We start from the raw sequence: 19482 nt of genomic DNA, 5'->3' as shown, positions 1-19482 counted from the left end.
TTTTTTTCTTCTGCACTTCTGTTAAAAAATAAAATATCTTTGGGGGGGAAAAAAAACATACTACCACCATCTTCTGACCGCTTTAACCGTTTAAATTTTCCGTCGACATAGTTGTCTCTTTTTTGCAGGACGTCCTGTAGTTTCTATTGGTACCATTTTGGAGTTTGTGTGACTTTTTGATTGTTTTTTATTAAACTTTTCTTAAACATGGAAAAAATCCCAAAAAGCTGCCATATACTTACTAATGCACAAATACAAAAGGGTAGGTATAAGGCACCACAACCCCCAGCATGCAGACTGCTATACGGAGGAGCATTGCACAGGTAAGGGTACTGATGACGAACCACTCACACCCCTTCCTTGTACTGAGCGAGTGGCTGCACAGCACTATACTGGCAGATAGATAAAGCATATACTGAGTATCAGGACACATAGTACTTGTAGTGCACCATGTAGATTTAAAATTGCAGCGTCCGAGGAGCAGGCCCTCAGCCTAGGAGACAGCAGGGTAGAGATGTTAACCTTGTCATGGGGCTCTACCATCTCCTCCCCAGAGGGTAGTTCAGGACCCGGCCTTGTTACTGCTGGGGGAGATCACAGGGATAGTAACCAGGGGTTACCTTAAGTCCAATTGTCACTCGTGACGCCACTGTTCCTTCTCCTGGAATGGATCCTGTAGACGAATAAAGCAGTCCGACACCAGAACAGTACATTTTGGAACAAAACCGGGAACGGTCGTTCTTGTTCATATACTTAAACGTCTCAATAAAGTCAATAACAGGTGCCGAAATCATAGCATACAAGAATTATATCTTGGTGGGGCTCACGGGGTATTGGAACAGTCCACAGTCCAAGTTATCTGCAGGTCCTTTCACTCCCGGCAATCACACTTGCTTTCTTCTCTCCTCACTAATAAGTGGGTCCTTTCTCTCCGTACTCAGCAGTGGTACAGAGGTTCTCTGGGTTGAACGGGCCCAGGCTGAGCATCAGGCAGTCTCTCGGCCTCCTCCATACTCCGCACACACACCAATCTGGCAGCCTCTCTGTTGTGTGTCCTAGACTAACTCGCTCTCTCTCCACAACTGACTGTTGCATTGCCTTCTTGCAAACACATACATATACATATATAATATCATCACGTGCTTACAAACGATACACAAAAAATTATACATTTTCCAGACAGGACAGAAAATCACAGACATTAACCCTTCCGGTCCTGCAACCATCCAATACACATAAATCAAATGCACTCCACAAACAAGACATACGGTAGAACATTCTGGAGGGGACTCCATTAACTCTGGGCCACTATACAACCTATTAGGGAGATTTAAATCCAGTGGGCTGCCCTGCACCTCATAGGTGAACCGTACCGGCACTGGAGACGGGGTGACCAAAAAGTGCAATTCTGACTTTGTGTAATTTCGTTTCTCATGATATTCACCGTGTGGGGTAAATAATGCGTTACTTTGATAGATCGGAATTTTATGGACGCAGCAATACCAAATATATTTTTGAGGGTTCTTTTGCATTGATTTTCTTGTGAGAAATATGAGAGAAGGGTTTTTTAAAAACTTTTATGACCTTTTTTATCTTTTCTAATACTTGAAACTTTTTTAAACTCATTTTTTACTACCCAGAGGGAGCTTAAACTTGCGATCATTTGATCACTCTTAGGGCTCCTTCACACTGGTGAGGGGGACTCACAGTCCGATATCCAACTTGCCACCATGTGAAAGCCCCGTGGAGGCGAGGGGTTATCATAAGAAAAGAGCCACCCATCAATGCCGTGAATCCCTTCACCCTGACGCGGCTGAAGGGATTTCCCTGCCTCGTTCAAAGGGATTCCCTACAGGGCTGTAGGAAACCCCTGTAGTCGTTGTCACAGGGGCCGGTGCCAGCGGCGCACCACATACTAGGTGCACACAGTGCAATGCAAGGTCTCCCCAATGAAAACAATGGGAGAAACTATACGATCCTACTTCCCCGAATTGATCGCTACTTTCTCGAAGGTGGCTTTGATATGACAACACCCCACATCCATGGGGAAATCACACATAGGTGAGCGCGATATCGGGCCATGATTCACACTCGCCCGAGTGAAGTTAGCCTTAAAATAGAGTACAATACCATAGTACTGCGTTATACTGTATTCTGACAGGCAGTCTATCAACCTGTGGCATGGCTTAATAGGCCATTAGCCATGGTAGCCCTGGGGGCCTTCATCGCACACTCTGAATACCAATTAGGGCATGTAAGTGCCTCTGTCAGAATTTGTAGCGCCATTTAAAGGGTTTACAGACGCGATTAGCATCCATGCCCATCCCAGCTGTTGTGGGCAGGGGTCAGCTGTCAAAGACAGCCAGCATCCCCCATGTATGGAGTGGGATTGGTTCCTGATTCCAGATCCTACAAATCTCCACGTATGTAAATGTACACACCCCATGATGTAAATGTGAAGGGGTTAAAAGAATTCAGCAGTGGAAATTCCAGATAGAACTCCACTGACGATATGTGCAGACCGTCCGATACAGCATATCAGCAGACGATATCACTCAGGGTCCGATTAGACACAGCAGATCAGCAGGCAATATCACACAGGATAGGATTGGATACACGGCTCAGCAGACAGTATCACACAGATAGGATTAGATACACGGCTCAGCAGGCAGTATCACACAGGGTAGGATTAGATACACGGCTCAGCAGACAGTATCACACAGGATAGGATTGGATACACGGCTCAGCAGACAGTATCACACAGATAGGATTAGATACACGGCTCAGCAGGCAGTATCACACAGGGTAGGATTAGATACACGGCTCAGCAGACAGTATCACACAGGATAGGATTAGATACACAGCTCAGCAGACAGTATCACACAGGATAGGATTAGATACACAGCTCAGCAGACAGTATCACACAGGATAGGATTGGATACACAGCTCAGCAGACTGTATCACACAGGATAGGATTAGATACATAGCTCAGCAGATCGTATCACATAGGATAGGATTAGATACACGGCTCAGCAGACCGTATCACACAGGATAGGATTAGATACAGCAGAGCAGCAGGCAGTATCACACAGGATAGGATGAGATACACAGCTCAGCAGACAGTATCACTCAGGATAGGATTAGATACACGGCTCAGCAGGCAGTATCACACAGGGTAGGATTAGATACACGGCTCAGCAGACCGTATCACACAGGATAGGATTAGATACAGCAGAGCAGCAGGCAGTATCACACAAGGCTCTCTCATGCACTCTGTCTGTGACTGGCACATGTTGGAGGTACAAACAGACTACATCTTATTTCCGTGTCACATCTGAGCAGCCGTGGAGACACAACACAATATATAACGCCAAGAATCAGCGCCACAGAAATGCTTCCAGGGGCCGCGCTACCCACACACTCTCTGGTCACCTGGCAGCGGACACCAGGGCTGTACTAAAGGATGTCTACAAGGGAAACAAAATGTAACCTCTTCAGCACCAGAGCTAGAGACGGAGCAAATACACAGACGGGAGGAAAATATACAACCTATTAATACTGGTGATGTCACCAAGAGATGGGGCCTGCCAGACCCCCCTGTACTGTGCTAAATTACTGTGACTGCATCACAGAGGATAGGGTTAGATACACGGCTCAGCAGACAGGATCACACAGGACAAAATTAGGTACACAGCTATACAATGATATCACTGCTCTGTCCTGGTGATCCGGTGTTTAGTACTGATCACTATAGTGACCTCTCACCAGTGATGTATATACAGTGATATCACTGCTCTATGTCCTGGTGATCCGGTGTGTATTACTGATCACTATAGTGACCCCTCACCAGTGATCTATATACAGTGATATCACTGCTCTATGTCCTGGTGATCCGGTGTGTAGTACTGATCACCATAGTGACCTCTCACCAGTGATGTATATACAGTGATATCACTGCTCTATGTCCTGGTGATCCGGTATGTAGTACTGATCACTATAGTGACCCCTCACCAGTGATGTATATACAGTGATATCACTGCTCTATGTCCTGGTGATCCGGTGTGTAGTACTGATCACTATAGTGAGCCCTCACCAGTGATATCACTGCTCTATGTCCTGGTGATCCGGTATGTAGTACTGATCACTATAGTGACCTCTCACCAGTGATGTATATACAGTGATATCACTGCTCTATGTCCTGGTGATCCGGTGTGTAGTACTGATCACTATAGTGACCTCTCACCAGTGATGTATATACAGTGATATTACTGCTCAATGTCCTGGTGATCTGGTGTATAGTACTGATCACTATAGTGACCTCTCACCAGTGATGTATATACAGTGATATCACTGCTCTATGTCCTGGTGATCCGGTGTGTAGTACTGATCACTATAGCGACCCCTCACCATTGATGTATATACAGTGATATCACTGCTCTATGTCCTGGTGATCCGGTGTGTAGTACCAATCACTATAGTGACCTGTCACCAGTGATATATATACAGTGATAACACTGGTCTATGTCCTGGTGATCCGGTGTGTAGTACTGATCACTATAGTGACCCCTCACCAGTGATGTATATACAGTGATATCACTGCTCTATGTCCTGGTGATCCGGTGTGTAGTACTGATCACTATAGTGACCCATCACCAGTAATGTATATGCAGAGATATTACTGCTCTATATCCTGGTGATCTGGTGTTTAGTACTGATCACTATAGTGACCTCTAACCAGTGATGTATATACACAGTGATAACACTGGTCTATGTCCTGGTGATCCGGTGTGTAGTACTGATCACTATAGTGACCCCTCACCAGTGATGTATATACAGTGATATCACTGCTCTATGTCCTGGTGATCCAGTGTATAGTACTGATCACTATAGTGACCTCTCACCAGTGATGTACATACAGTGATATCACTCCTCTATGTCCTGGTGATCCAGTGTGTAGTACTGATCACTATAGTGACCTCTCACCAGTGATGTACATACAGTGATATCACTCCTCTATGTCCTGGTGATCCAGTGTGTAGTACTGATCACTATATTGACCTCTCACCAGTGATCTATATACAGTGATATCACTGCTCTATGTCCTGGTGATCCGGTGTGCAGTACTGATCAGTATAGTGACCCCTCACCAGTGATGTATATACAGTGATATCACTGCTCTATGTCCTGGTGATCCGGTGTATAATACTGATCACTATAGTGACCCCTCACCAGTGATCTATATACAGTGATATCACTGCTCTATGTCCTGGTGATCCGGTGTGCAGTACTGATCACTATAGTGACCCCTCACCAGTGATGTATATACAGTGATATCACTGCTCTATGTCCTGGTGATCCGGTGTATAATACTGATCACTATAGTGACCTCTTACCAGTGATGTATATACAGTGATAACACTGGTCTATGTCCTGGTGATCCAGTGTGTAGTACTGATCACTATAGTGACCCCTCACCAGTGATCTATATACAGTGATATCACGGCTCTATGTCCTGGTGATCCGGTGTGTAGTACTGATCACTATAGTGACCCCTCACCAGTGATGTATATACAGGGATATCACTGCTCTATGTCCTGGTGATCCGGTGTGTAGTACTGATCACTATAGTGACCTCTCACCAGTGATGTATATACAGTGATATCACTGCTCTATGTCCTGGTGATCCGGTGTGTAGTACTGATCACTATAGTGACCTCTCCCCAGTGATCTATATACAGTGATATCACTGCTATATGTCCTGGTGATCCAGTGTGTAGTACTGATCACTATAGTGACCTCTCCCCAGTGATCTCTATACAGTGATATCACTGCTATATGTCCTGGTGATCCGGTGTGTAGTACTGATCACTATAGTGACCTCTCACCAGTGATGTATATACAGTGATATCACTGCTCTATGTCCTGGTGATCCGGTGTGTAGTACTGATCACTATAGTGACCCCTCACCAGTGATGTATATACAGTGATATCACTGCTCTATGTCCTGGTGATCCGGTGTGTAGTACTGATCACTATAGTGACCTCTCACCAGTGATGTATATACAGTGATATCACTGCTCTATGTCCTGGTGATCCGGTGTGTAGGACTGATCACCATAGTGACCTCTCACCAGTGATCTATATACAGTGATATCACTGCTCTATGTCCTGGTGATCCGGTGTGTAGTACCAATCACTATAGTGACATCTGACCAGTGATGTATATACAGGGATATCACTGCTCTATGTCCTGGTGATCCGGTGTGTAGTACTGATCACTATAGTGACCCCTCACCAGTGATGTATATACAGTGATATCACTGCTCTATGTCCTGGTGATCCGGTGTGTAGTACTGATCACTATAGTGACCTCTCACCAGTGATGTATATACAGTGATATCACTGCTCTATGTCCTGGTGATCCGGTGTGTAGTACTGATCACTATAGTGACCTCTGACCAGTGATGTATATACAGTGATATCACTGCTATATGTCCTGGTGATCCGGTGTGTAGTACTGATCACTATAGTGACCCCTCACCAGTGATATATATACAGTGATATCACCGCTCTATGTCCTGGTGCTCCGGTGTGTAGTACTGATCAGTAGATTTTGGATGGATTTATTTTACGCACACGTTCACAGGGTTAAATGGCCATTTGTTCTGCACGGTAGGCAGCGGGCACCATTTGGCAGCACAATAACAGGCATTATCAGTGAGGGCAGTCTCCTGATGGATGCCGGTAATTATTTCTTGCTCGGATTCCGCAGTGATAATTTCGTGTTTGTGATTGTCGCGCTGTGCCGGGCTCTCCCTGCCGTGTCAGGATAGAAGGCTATTTTGGATCTCAGCAGTAACTTGTCTCTGCGTTCACATGGCAATGCCAGAATTCGTCCTGGCACGACTGCCATGTGCCCTGCAGCACAGCTGGCCCCTGGCATCAGATTGGAGAGACACTATAAGAGCCGGGCGTAGCAAGATCTTCAACTTTGATTGCACATTAATAGCAGCCATCAGACTAGACGAACACGAGGCTCCTTGAGATCGCCGTCACGGATTGCGCCACGTGCCGCTGCCCAACAACACTTGGCATCCTTATTCTACCTCCAGGGACCATTTAACAAGATTCCTGCTCTCTTGTCATTCATCATCAGCTTCACAGGATTGTAATTGATCGTTCTGCCGGTCTAACATGATGGGCACATCCAATAAATGTTACTAAATAAAGACAAGCTCAATCACCTTACCACAGGAGGGACTGGAACGGCGTGGAGAGCGGGCAGTGCCCACGTGCAGGAACAATAGCCCAGCATCTTCAATAAAGCAAGAAACACCACTTCTCCTCATATCAAGTGGTTAAAGAGGCAGAGCGATGTTCTGAGGATCTTTAGAGAGGTTAGTGGTGTAATAATCTGCAGAATATATCACTATGCATCAGGGGGTAGAGAGGGCAGAGCGATGTTCTGCAGACCTCCAGAGCAGTAGTGGTGTAATAATCTGCAGGACATATTACTATGTATCAGGAGGTAGAGGGGACAGGGCGATGTTCTGCAGATCTCTAGAGGTCAGTGGTGTAATAATCTGCAGGATATATCACTATGTATCAGCAGGTAGAGAGGACAGAGCGATGTTCTGCAGATCTCTAGAGGTCAGTGGTGTAATAATCAGCAGGATATATCACTATGTATCAGGAGGTAGAGGGGACAGAGCGATATTCTGCAGATCTCTAGAGGTCAGTGGTGTAATAATCTGCAGGATATATCACTATGTATCAGGAGGTAGAGAGGACAGAGTGATGCTCTGCAGATCTCCAGAGGTGAGTGGTGTAATAATCTGCGGCTATATCACTATGTATCAGCAGGTAGAGAGGACAGAGCGATGTTCTGCAGATCTCTAGAGGTCAGTGGTGTAATAATCTGCAGAATATATCACTATGCATCAGGAGGTAGAGAGGACAGAGCGATGTTCTGCACCTCTAGCGAGGACAGCGGTGTAATAATCTGCAGAATATATCACTATGTATCAGGAGGTAGAGAGGACTGAGAGATGTTCTGCAGATCTCTAGAGGGCAGTGGTGTAATAATCTGCAGGATATATCACTACATATCTTCCCTCCTCCTGTGTTGATGGTTGCAGCTCTGGATGTGACTGGAGTATAGCGTTGTGGCTGCTGGCACAGGCTGTATGATGATATAGGAGATCAGTGGGCCGATATGTAGTTTATTAGCGGGAAAGATTCTGTGTATTTTGGATGTATTTTAACCCCTTCATGACCAGAGATTTATCTTCTGCTGCCGCCTTCCAAGAGTCGGACTCTTCCCTTCTCCTCCGAGCGGTCGGTGGGGTTCGCTGGGATCTGGGGGACGAGTTGTGTTGTTATTGCTGCCATTTAATGTACAGAAGAACTGAAATGTTTTAAGTGGGCAGAAATGGGGAAAAAAAAAATGCATTAGCGCCTTTATTGGTGGGTTTACTTTTCATGGAGTTCACAGTGCAGCAGATGACCTTTGACCTCTGTTCTCCAGGTCACTGCGCTTGCAGGGACAGTTATTTTTAATGGGTTTTTTTTTGGGGGGGGGGGGGGGGGTTATTTAAAAAGCAAATAACATTTCTTCTAAAACAAAAAAAAAAAATCACTTTTCGTCGCCGGATTCCAAGCGCCGTTATCTTTAGCAGTTCGTGGATTGGGCGGTGGGGGGGCTTGTAGTTTGAGGGGTGAGCCGTCGTTTTTATTAGTACCATTTTAGGGTACATTCAGGTTTTTGATAACTTTTTTTCGGAAGGCGGTACAGCAAGAGGAAAGAAAAAAAAAACAAAAAAACTTCCTTCTGTCACTGTGTGGGATAACACGGAATATTTTAATAGTTCGGACTTTTACATATAACCGTGCAACCAAATCTGTGGGTCAGAGGGGGTTAGAGTGTCAGAGGGGGGTTTGGAACTTTTTATATTTTTTGTTACTTAAAAGTTTTTGGTTTTTTTTACGGTTATTTAGTCCCACAGGGAACTTGTGATCATTTGATTGCTTGTACTGTATACTGCAATACCTCAGTATTGCAGTATACAGTGATTTTTGCTGTTGCCTCGGTCAGGACTTGATAGGCATCTGCGCATGGCAGTCCTGGAGTTTTGAATGTCTGCAGTAGACTCTGGGCAGCCATGCTAGCCTATTGGCACCTGGATCATGTTGGCTGGCATGCCCACCCTCCTACTAACTGGTTAGTTGCACAGTCAGCTTAGACCATGGTATCCAACGAGTTACCTGCCAGGTTAAGAGCTAATTCTAATCGTGGCAGTTAGCTGCCGGGTGTGGAGTGGACTCTACTCCCACGCCCGCTTCACACCCCCCTCAGGACTGCCCAACATAAATTTACATTCGGCAGCTATGAAGGGGTTAAACCTGTGCACATTGTGAACTGACCAGTCCAATGGGCTGTCCTGTTAGTGATTGGCAGCCGCTCCCGTAACATGGGCAGCATCTCCCTGGTCGGCTGTCGCCGGTAACAAGTGGACACAGTTCTAAAAGGCGACTCTTTAATGGGAGGGGAGGAGTATTTACAATATTACATTATATACAGCGCTGTCTTCATGAGCGCACAGGTCCATCACGGGAGGAGTGCTGGGCATTACAGGGTTAATACAGGAGCCACCCGTGCCAAGGGTCATGCCCACCGCCACCCTCCACATCATCACATTACTCCAGGGACATAACCCCTGTACATAGAGATGCCACCCAGCTTACCCACACCCCTGCATGTGATAAGTGGGCAGGGAGGGTGGCACCAGGGGGCGGTTAGGGCTTCAGCTTCAGCCATGGGTGGAGGATGGTGAGGATGGACAGGATTGAGGAGGTCAGGCCGCACAGCCCCACCACACCCGCGTTGGTCTTGTACAGTCCCAGCTTGTCCAGCGGGATGAAGAGGTCGCAGGCGTTCTTCACCACGTCCAGCAGCAGCGGGGGGTTACTACGCAGGACCTGGATGACCAGGCGTAGCTGGCGCGGTAGGTGGTCACCCGGCGGGCACACAGTGCCGTTCTCAGCTGAAGCCTTACAGGAGCGCCTGGCGCCCGTCTCCAGTTCCATCAGCAGTTTCATCTCGTAGAGGTCCCGGCTCAGGTTCATGATGAGAGAGAAGAGGTAATACCTGAGGGGGCAGAAGAGAGCGTGAGCCCCTCGGACCCTTACCGTATACTGCAGTCACCAACCTTACACAGCTCTATGCAGAATGTATGTACTCCAGTCACACCGAGAGCTGCAGTCACCAAGCTTATACACATGTATGCAGAAAGTATATACTCCAGTCACACCCAAAGCTGCAGTCACTAACTTTTTACACCTCTATGCAGAAAGTATATACACTCCATTCACACCCAGAGCTGCAGTGACCAACCTTTCGCACATGTATGCAGAATGTATATACTCTAGTCACATCCAAAGCTGCAGTCACCAACCTTATACATCATTATGCAGAATGTAGGTACTCCAGTCACACCCAAAGCTGAAATTACCAACCTTATGCACATGAATGCAGAATGTATATACTCTAGTCACATCCAAAGCTGCAGTCACCAAGCTTATACACCTCTATGCATGCACTCCAGTCACACCCAAAGCTGAAGTCACCAATATTATACACTTGTATGCAGAATGTATATACCCCATTCACAGCCAGAGCTGCAGTCACCAACCTTACGCACATGTACGCAGAATGTATATACTCCATTCACACCCACAACTGCGGTCACCAACCGTATATACTTGTATGCAGAATGTAGGTTCTCCAGTCACACCCAAAGCTGCAGTCACCAACCTTATACACCTCTTTGCATGCACTCCAGTCACACCCAAAGCTGCAGTCACCAAGCTTATACACCTCTATGCATGCACTCCAGTCACACCCAAAGCTGCAGTCACCAAGCTTATACACCTCTATGCATGCACTCCAGTCACACCCAAAGCTGAAGTCACCAATATTATACACTTGTATGCAGAATGTATATATCCCATTCACAGCCAGAGCTGCAGTCACCAACCTTACGCACATGTACGCAGAATGTATATACTCCATTCACACCCAAAACTGCGGTCACCAACCGTATATACTTGTATGCAGAATGTAGGTTCTCCAGTTACACCCAAAGCTGCAGTCACCAACCTTATATATCATTATGCATAATGTAGGTACGCTAGTTACATCCAAAGCTGCAGTCACCAACCTTATGCACATGAATGCAGAAAGCACGTACTCCAGTCACACCCAAAGCTGCAGTCACCAACCTTATACACTAGTCTGCAGAATGTACGTACTCCAGTCACACCCAAAGCTGCAGTCACCAACTTTATACACTAGTCTGCAGAATTTACGTACTCCAGTCACATCCAAAGCTGCAGTCATCAAGATTGTACACCTCTATGCAGAATGTATATATTCCAGTCACACCCACAGCTGCAGTCTCCAACCTTCTACACCTTTATGCAGAATGTATGTACTCCACTTACACCCAAAGCTGCAGGTCACCAACCTTATACACTTATATGCAGAATGTAGGTTCTCCAGTCACACTCACATTCTGCAGACTTGTGTATCAGGTTGGTGACTGCAGCTTTATGTACTCCAGTCACACGTAGGGCTGCAGTCACCAACCTTATGCACATGTATGCAAAATGTATATACTCCAGTAACATCCAAACCTGCAGTCACCAAGCTTATACATTTCAATGCATGTACTCCAGTCACACCCAGAGTTGCAGTCATCAACGTTATACACAAGTCTGCAGAATGTATGTACTCCAGTCACACCCAGAGCTGCAGCCACCAACCATATATACCTGTGCGCAGAATGCATGTACTCCAGTCACATCGAAAGCTGCATTCTCCAACCTTTTACACCCTTATGCAGAACCCATGTACTACAGTCACACCCAGAGCTGCAGTTACCAACCTTATACACTTGTATGCAAAATGTATATACTCCATTCACACCCAGAGCTGCAGTCACCAACCTTACATATCATTATGCATAATGTAGGTATGCCATTCACACCCAGAGCTGCAGTCACCAACCTTACATATCATTATGCATAATGTAGGTACGCCATTCACACCCAGAGCTGCAGTCACCAACCTTACGCACATGTATGCACTCCATTCACACCCAGAGCTGCAGTCACCAACCTTACGCACATGTATGCAAAATGTATATACTCCATTCACATCCAAAGCTGCAGTCACCAATCTTACGCACATGTATGCAGAATGTATAAACTCCAGTCACATTCAAACCAGCAGTCACCAAGCTTATACATTTCAATGCATGTACTCCGGTCACACCCAGAGCTGCAGTCATCAACATTATACACAAGTCTGCAGAATGTATGTACTCCATTCACACCCAGAGCTGCAGTCACCAACCTTATATACCTGTGTGCAGAATGCATGTACTCCAGTCACATTGAAAGCTGCATTCTCCAACCTTATACACCTCTATGCAGAGCCCATGTACTACAGTCACATCCAAAGCTGCAGTCACCAACCTTATACACCTGTATGCAGAATGTATATACTCCACTCGTACCCAGAGCTGGAATCACCAACGTTTCACACCTGTATGCAGAATGTATCTACTCCAGTCATACCCAAAGCTGCAGTCACCAACCTTATACACCTCTATGCATAATGTATATAAGCCATTCACACCCAGAGCTGCAGTCACCAACCGTACGCACATGTATGCAAAATGTATATACTCCATTCACACCCAGAGCTGCAGTCACCAACCGTACGCACATGTATGCAAAATGTATATACTCCATTCACACCCAGAGCTGCAGTCACCAACCGTACGCACATGTATGCAAAATGTATATACTCCATTCACATCCAAAGCTGCAGTCACCAATCTTACGCACATGTATGCAGAATGTATAAACTCCAGTCACATTCAAACCAGCAGTCACCAAGCTTATACATTTCAATGCATGTACTCCGGTCACACCCAGAGCTGCAGTCATCAACATTATACACAAGTCTGCAGAATGTATGTACTCCATTCACACCCAGAGCTGCAGTCACCAACCTTATATACCTGTGTGCAGAATGCATGTACTCCAGTCACATTGAAAGCTGCATTCTCCAACCTTATACACCTCTATGCAGAGCCCATGTACTACAGTCACATCCAAAGCTGCAGTCACCAACCTTATACACCTGTATGCAGAATGTATATACTCCACTCGTACCCAGAGCTGGAATCACCAACGTTTCACACCTGTATGCAGAATGTATCTACTCCAGTCATACCCAAAGCTGCAGTCACCAACTTTATACACCTCTATGCATAATGTATATAAGCCATTCACACCCAGAGCTGCAGTCACCAACCTTATGCACATGTATGCAGTATGTATAAACTCCAGTCACATCCAAAGCTGCAGTCACCAACGGTTTACACCTATATGCAGAATATGTACTCCAGTCACATGCAAAGCTGCAGCCACCAACCTTTTACACCATTATGCAGAATGTATGTACTCTACTCACACACAGAGCTGCAGTCACCAACCTTATATATCTGTATGCAGAATATAGGTTCTCCAGTCACACACAGAGCTGCAGTCACCACCCAATCACCAGTCAGCTCCAGAATAGTATTCCCCACTCTTATACAGAGCTACATTTATCATTCTTGGACAGCTGTCACATCTGGTTCTGCATTAGCTATGTTTATACTCCAGTTACCTCCAGAGCTGCATTCACCCCTAATTACCAAATGTCAAATTTGCTGTAAATTTTTCTGCAGTGGAAAAACCAGCATTAAGGTGGACAGGTATATACACTGCTAGCGGCCGCAGCTCCGGGGGGCCACCGCGGCACAAGACTGGCGGCCGCAGCTCGGGGGGGGGGGGGGGGCCACCGCGGCACAAGACTGGCGGCCGCAGCTCGGGGGGGGGGGGGGGGCCACCGCGGCACAAGACTGGCGGCCGCAGCTCGGGGGGGGGCCACCGCGGCACAAGACTGGCGGCCGCAGCTCGGGGGGGGGCCACCGCGGCACAAGACTGGCGGCCGCAGCTCGGGGGGGGGGGGGGGGCCACCGCGGCACAAGACTGGCGGCCGCAGCTCGGGGGGGGGGGCCACCGCGGCACAAGACTGGCGGCCGCAGCTCGGCGGGGGGGGGGGGGCCACCGCGGCACAAGACTGGCGGCCGCAGCTCGGGGGGGGGGGGGGGGGGGGGGGCACCGCGGCACAAGACTGGCGGCCGCAGCTCGGGGGGGGGGGGGGGGGGCCACCGCGGCACAAGACTGGCGGCCGCAGCTCGGCGGGGGGGGGGGGGGGCCACCGCGGCACAAGACTGGCGGCCGCAGCTCGGCGGGGGGGGGGGGGGGCCACCGCGGCACAAGACTGGCGGCCGCAGCTCGGCGGGGGGGGGGGGGCCACCGCGGCACAAGACTGGCGGCCGCAGCTCGGCGGGGGGGGGGGGGCCACCGCGGCACAAGACTGGCGGCCGCAGCTCGGCGGGGGGGGGGGGGCCACCGCGGCACAAGACTGGCGGCCGCAGCTCGGCGGGGGGGGGGGGGGCCACCGCGGCACAAGACTGGCGGCCGCAGCTCGGGGGGGGGGTGGGGGGGGCCACCGCGGCACAAGACTGGCGGCCGCAGCTCGGGGTGGGGGGTGGGGGGGGCCACCGCGGCACAAGACTGGCGGCCGCAGCTCGGGGTGGGGTGGGGGGGGGCCACCGCGGCACAAGACTGGCGGCCGCAGCTCCGGGGGGCCACCGCGGCACAAGACTGGCGGCCGCAGCTCCGGGGGGCCACCGCGGCACAAGACTGGCGGCCGCAGCTCCGGGGGGCCACCGCGGCACAAGACTGGCGGCCGCAGCTCCGGGGGGCCACCGCGGCACAAGACTGGCGGCCGCAGCTCCGGGGGGCCACCGCGGCACAAGACTGGCGGCCGCAGCTCCGGGGGGCCACCGCGGCACAAGACTGGCGGCCGCAGCTCCGGGGGGCCACCGCGGCACAAGACTGGCGGCCGCAGCTCCGGGGGGCCACCGCGGCACAAGACTGGCGGCCGCAGCTCCGGGGGGCCACCGCGGCACAAGACTGGCGGCCGCAGCTCCGGGGGGCCACCGCGGCACAAGACTGGCGGCCGCAGCTCCGGGGGGCCACCGCGGCACAAGACCGGCGGCCGCAGCTCCGGGGGGCCACCGCGGCACAAGACTGGCGGCCGCAGCTCCGGGGGGCCACCGCGGCACAAGACCGGCGGCCGCAGCTCCGGGGGGCCACCGCGGCACAAGACCGGCGGCCGCAGCTCCGGGGGCCACCGCGGCATAAGACTAGCGGCCGCAGCTCCGGGGGCCACCGCGGCATAAGACTAGCGGCCGCAGCTCCGGGGGCCACCGCGGCATAAGACTAGCGGCCGCAGCTCCGGGGGCCACCGCGGCATAAGACTAGCGGCCGCAGCTCCGGGGGCCACCGCGGCATAAGACTAGCGGCCGCAGCTCCGGGGGCCACCGCGGCATAAGACTAGCGGCCGCAGCTCCGGGGGCCACCGCGGCATAAGACTAGCGGCTGCAGCTCTGGGGGTGACTGCAGCTCGGGACCCACCTGAAGGAGCGCTGGCTCCACTTCTCCTGGTCCATGCCTTTGGACAGGCCGCTCTTCCCCAGCCACAGGATGTTGTCACAAGCGAAGTACATGGCCCTGTTCAGGTGGCTGACGGTGATGCAGAGCCGCAGTACCACATCCGACAGGTGGATGGCGCGCTTCGCTGACTCCAAGGCATCCACCGAGTTACCCAATCGGAACACTGTGGAGAGAGGAGAAGTTGTGTGATGGGGTCCGGCGGGAGGAGGAGGGGTAAGGGGGTTAATACTCACACTTCCGGCCCAGGCTCAGGTGCGCCTCCAGCTGCTTGATGCTTGCAATGATGTCATTACTGACCCCCTTCTTCTGTAGTGTGTACCCCAATAACGTGCAGGCGTACTGAGCCGCCCTGCAAGACAAGAGGAGAGGGGCAACATGAACAATCACCAGCCGTCTCCCAGCTCTCCAAGACCCCTGAATGGCACCAATTGTCACAACACAACCATGGAAAGCTGGGTGACACCCAATATGGCCACCAGATGTGCAGGGCTCTAGGAAAGCTGGGTGACACCCAATATGGCCACCAGATGTGCAGGGCTCTAGAAAAGCTGGGTGACACCCAATATGGCCACCAGATGTGCAGAGCTCTAGAAAAGCTGGGTGACACCCAATATGGCCACCAGATGTGCAGGGCTCTAGGAAAGCTGGGTGACAACCAATAAGGCCACCAGATGTGCAGGGCTCTAGGGAAGCTGGGTGACACCCGCTGCTGTTGCCAAGAACATAAGTCACGGAGGACACGGCTGCACATCATGGACTCCGCTCCGAGGTCTAAAGGTGAACCCTGTCCTTATCAGGGAGGAGAGCAAAGGGCGAGGAGATCACCACTACACCGCACACAGAACGTCCCCTTGTGATACCGTCTGCAGAGCCGTGTATCTAATCCTATCCTGTGTGATACTGTCTGCTGAGCCGTGTATCTAATCCTATCCTGTGTGATACTGTCTGCTGAGCCGTGTATCTAATCCTATCCTGTGTGATACTGTCTGCTGAGCCGTGTATCTAATCCTATCCTGTGTGATACTGTCTGCTGAGCCGTGTATCTAATCCTATCCTGTGTGATACTGTCTGCTGAGCCGTGTATCTAATCCTATCCTGTGTGATACTGTCTGCTGAGCCGTGTATCTAATCCTATCCTGTGTGATACTGTCTGCTGAGCCGTGTATCTAATCCTATCCTGTGTGATACTGTCTGCTGAGCCGTGTATCTAATCCTATCCTGTGTGATACTGTCTGCTGAGCCGTGTATCTAATCCTATCCTGTGTGACACTGTCTGCTGAGCCGTGTATCTAATCCTATCCTGTGTGACACTGTCTGCTGAGCCGTGTATCTAATCCTATCCTGTGTGACACTGTCTGCTGAGCCGTGTATCTAATCCTGTCATGTGTGATACTGTCTGCTGAGCCGTGTATCTAATCCTCTCCTGTGTGATACTGTCTGCTGAGCCGTGTATCTAATCCTCTCCTGTGTGATACTGTCTGCTGAGCCGTGTATCTAATCCTCTCCTGTGTGATACTGTCTGCTGAGCCGTGTATCTAATCCTGTCATGTGTGATACTGTCTGCTGAGCCGTGTATCTAATCCTGTCATGTGTGATACTGTCTGCTGAGCCGTGTATCTAATCCTATCCTGTGTGATACTGTCTGCTGAGCCGTGTATCTAATCCTATCCTGTGTGATACTGTCTGCTGAGCCGTGTATCTAATCCTATCCTGTGTGATACTGTCTGCTGAGCCGTGTATCTAATCCTATCCTGTGTGATACTGTCTGCTGAGCCGTGTATCTAATCCTATCCTGTGTGATACTGTCTGCTGAGCCGTGTATCTAATCCTATCCTGTGTGATACTGTCTGCTGAGCCGTGTATCTAATCCTATCCTGTGTGATACTGTCTGCTGTATCTAATCCAATCCTGTGTGATACTGTCTGCTGAGCCGTGTATCTAATCCTATCCTGTGTGATACTGTCTGCTGAGCCGTGTATCTAATCCTATCCTGTGTGATACTGTCTACTGAGCTGTGTATCTAATCCTATTCTGTGTGATACTGTCTGCTGAGCTGTGTATCTCATCCTATCCTGTGTGATACTGTCTGCTGAGCCGTGTATCTAATCCTATCCTGTGTGATACTGTCTGCTGAGCCGTGTATCTAATCCTATCCTGTGTGATACTGTCTACTGAGCTGTGTATCTAATCCTATCCTGTGTGATACTGTCTGCTGAGCTGTGTATCTAATCCTATCCTGTGTGATACTGTCTGCTAAACTGTGTATCTAATCCTACCCTGTGTGATACTGTCTGCTGAGCCGTGTATCTAATCCTACCCTGTGTGATACTGACTGCTGAGCCGTGTATCTAATCCTATCCTGTGTGATACTGACTGCTGAGCCGTGTATCTAATCCTATCCTGTGTGATACTGTCTGCTGAGCCGTGTATCTAATCCTATCCTGTGTGATACTGTCTGCTGAGCTGTGTATCTAATCCTATCCTGTATGATATTGTCTGCTGAGTCGTGTATCTAATCCTATCCTGTGTGATACTGTCTGCTGAGCCGTGTATCTAATCCTATCCTGTGTGATACTGTCTGCTGAGCCGTGTATCTAATCCTATCCTGTGTGATACTGCCTGCTGAGCCGTGTATCTAATCTGCTCCTGTGTGATACGGTCTGCTGAGCTGTGTATCTAATCCTGTCCTGTGTGATACTGTCTGCTGAGCTGTGTATCTAATCCTATCCTGTGTGATGCCGTCTGCTGAGCCGTGTATCTAATCCTATCCTGTGTGATACTGTCTGCTGAGCGATGTATCTAATCCTATCCTGTGTGATACCGTCTGCTGAGCCGTGTATCTAATCCTATCCTGTGTGATACAGACTAGCTGGACATTATAGTGCCCCGTGGCATGCTGGTATTTATAGTCCTACAGTGTCTAGGAGACTAATCAGTACCTAGAGCCTCGCATGGCATGCTGGGCATTGTAGTTCGGTCTTATCCTGTCCTCTAGAGTCCCCCCCAGTCCGTTAGCTGGCGGCGGACATTACCTGATGAGCCGCTCCTTGGCTTGGCTCTGGCTGCTGAAGCGGACCCAGGAGTCCATGTGTGCGCGCAGCTCCACGGAGAGAGGAAAGATCACAGAACAGGACACTTCCGGGTGGAGGACGGGTCACGGATAAAGCCAAACCTCCTGCAAGCGCGGAGCTTACACTGCAGTGCGCAGGCTGGTGTGTCACTATGACAACCAGTACACACCCCGTGATTGGCACGTGACGCTCCGCCTCTTCTGCCCCCGCGTTAACGCCCCTTTGTAATCGGTCTAGTTCTGTGGAGAAAATCTTCTGATTGGCTATTACTACCTAGCTCCGCCCTTTCGATAGATGGATGACAGAATCTATCCATAAGTCTATTAGTTTATCTTCTAACTCCGCCCCTTTAGGTTTATCGAGTCTTTGATTGGCTGAAGGTGGTAAAAGCTATTTGGCATTACGTTCCAGTCCCGTTAGTTTAAGTACAGACCACACCCACTTCAGTCTAAGGCGGAAGCATATATCTATATTCCACAACACTTCTGCTCGATTCACAACCTGATTAGTTGTTTGTGTTGGCTGATTCACAGTGATTGGTTGTTTGTGTTGGCTGATTCACAGTGATTGGTTGTTTAGGTTGGCTGATTCACAGTGATTGGTTGTTTGGGTTAAATCGAGCAGAAGTGCTGTGGAATATCAATATATGCAAGGCGGAAGATGATTGGAGAACGACGCCTGGCCCCTCCCCCTAGCTTATTGAGCGACAATGTAGTCTTTTCAGTTCCGTTACTCAACTGGAGAGCACCGCCCACTGGAGAAGCAGGCC

General features: G+C 49.7%; 1 protein-coding gene across 1 annotated transcript; it reads right to left on the bottom strand.

Moving 5' to 3' along the window:
• Positions 1–9519: 9519 nt before the first annotated feature.
• PEX11B (peroxisomal biogenesis factor 11 beta) lies at positions 9520–18825 on the bottom strand. Its single transcript, XM_066608759.1, has 4 exons — positions 18675–18825; positions 15876–15991; positions 15604–15805; positions 9520–10147 (listed from the first exon to the last, which is right to left on the bottom strand). The coding sequence occupies exons 1-4, from the start codon at positions 18728–18730 to the stop codon at positions 9796–9798; spliced, it is 726 nt and encodes a 241-aa protein (XP_066464856.1). The 5' UTR covers positions 18731–18825; the 3' UTR covers positions 9520–9795.
• Positions 18826–19482: the final 657 nt, after the last annotated feature.

This window comes from Eleutherodactylus coqui, chromosome 6, assembly GCF_035609145.1.
Source record: "Eleutherodactylus coqui strain aEleCoq1 chromosome 6, aEleCoq1.hap1, whole genome shotgun sequence".
Classification (NCBI taxonomy): Eukaryota; Metazoa; Chordata; class Amphibia; order Anura; family Eleutherodactylidae; genus Eleutherodactylus; species Eleutherodactylus coqui.
This window is presented reverse-complemented; position numbering and strand designations above follow the sequence as displayed.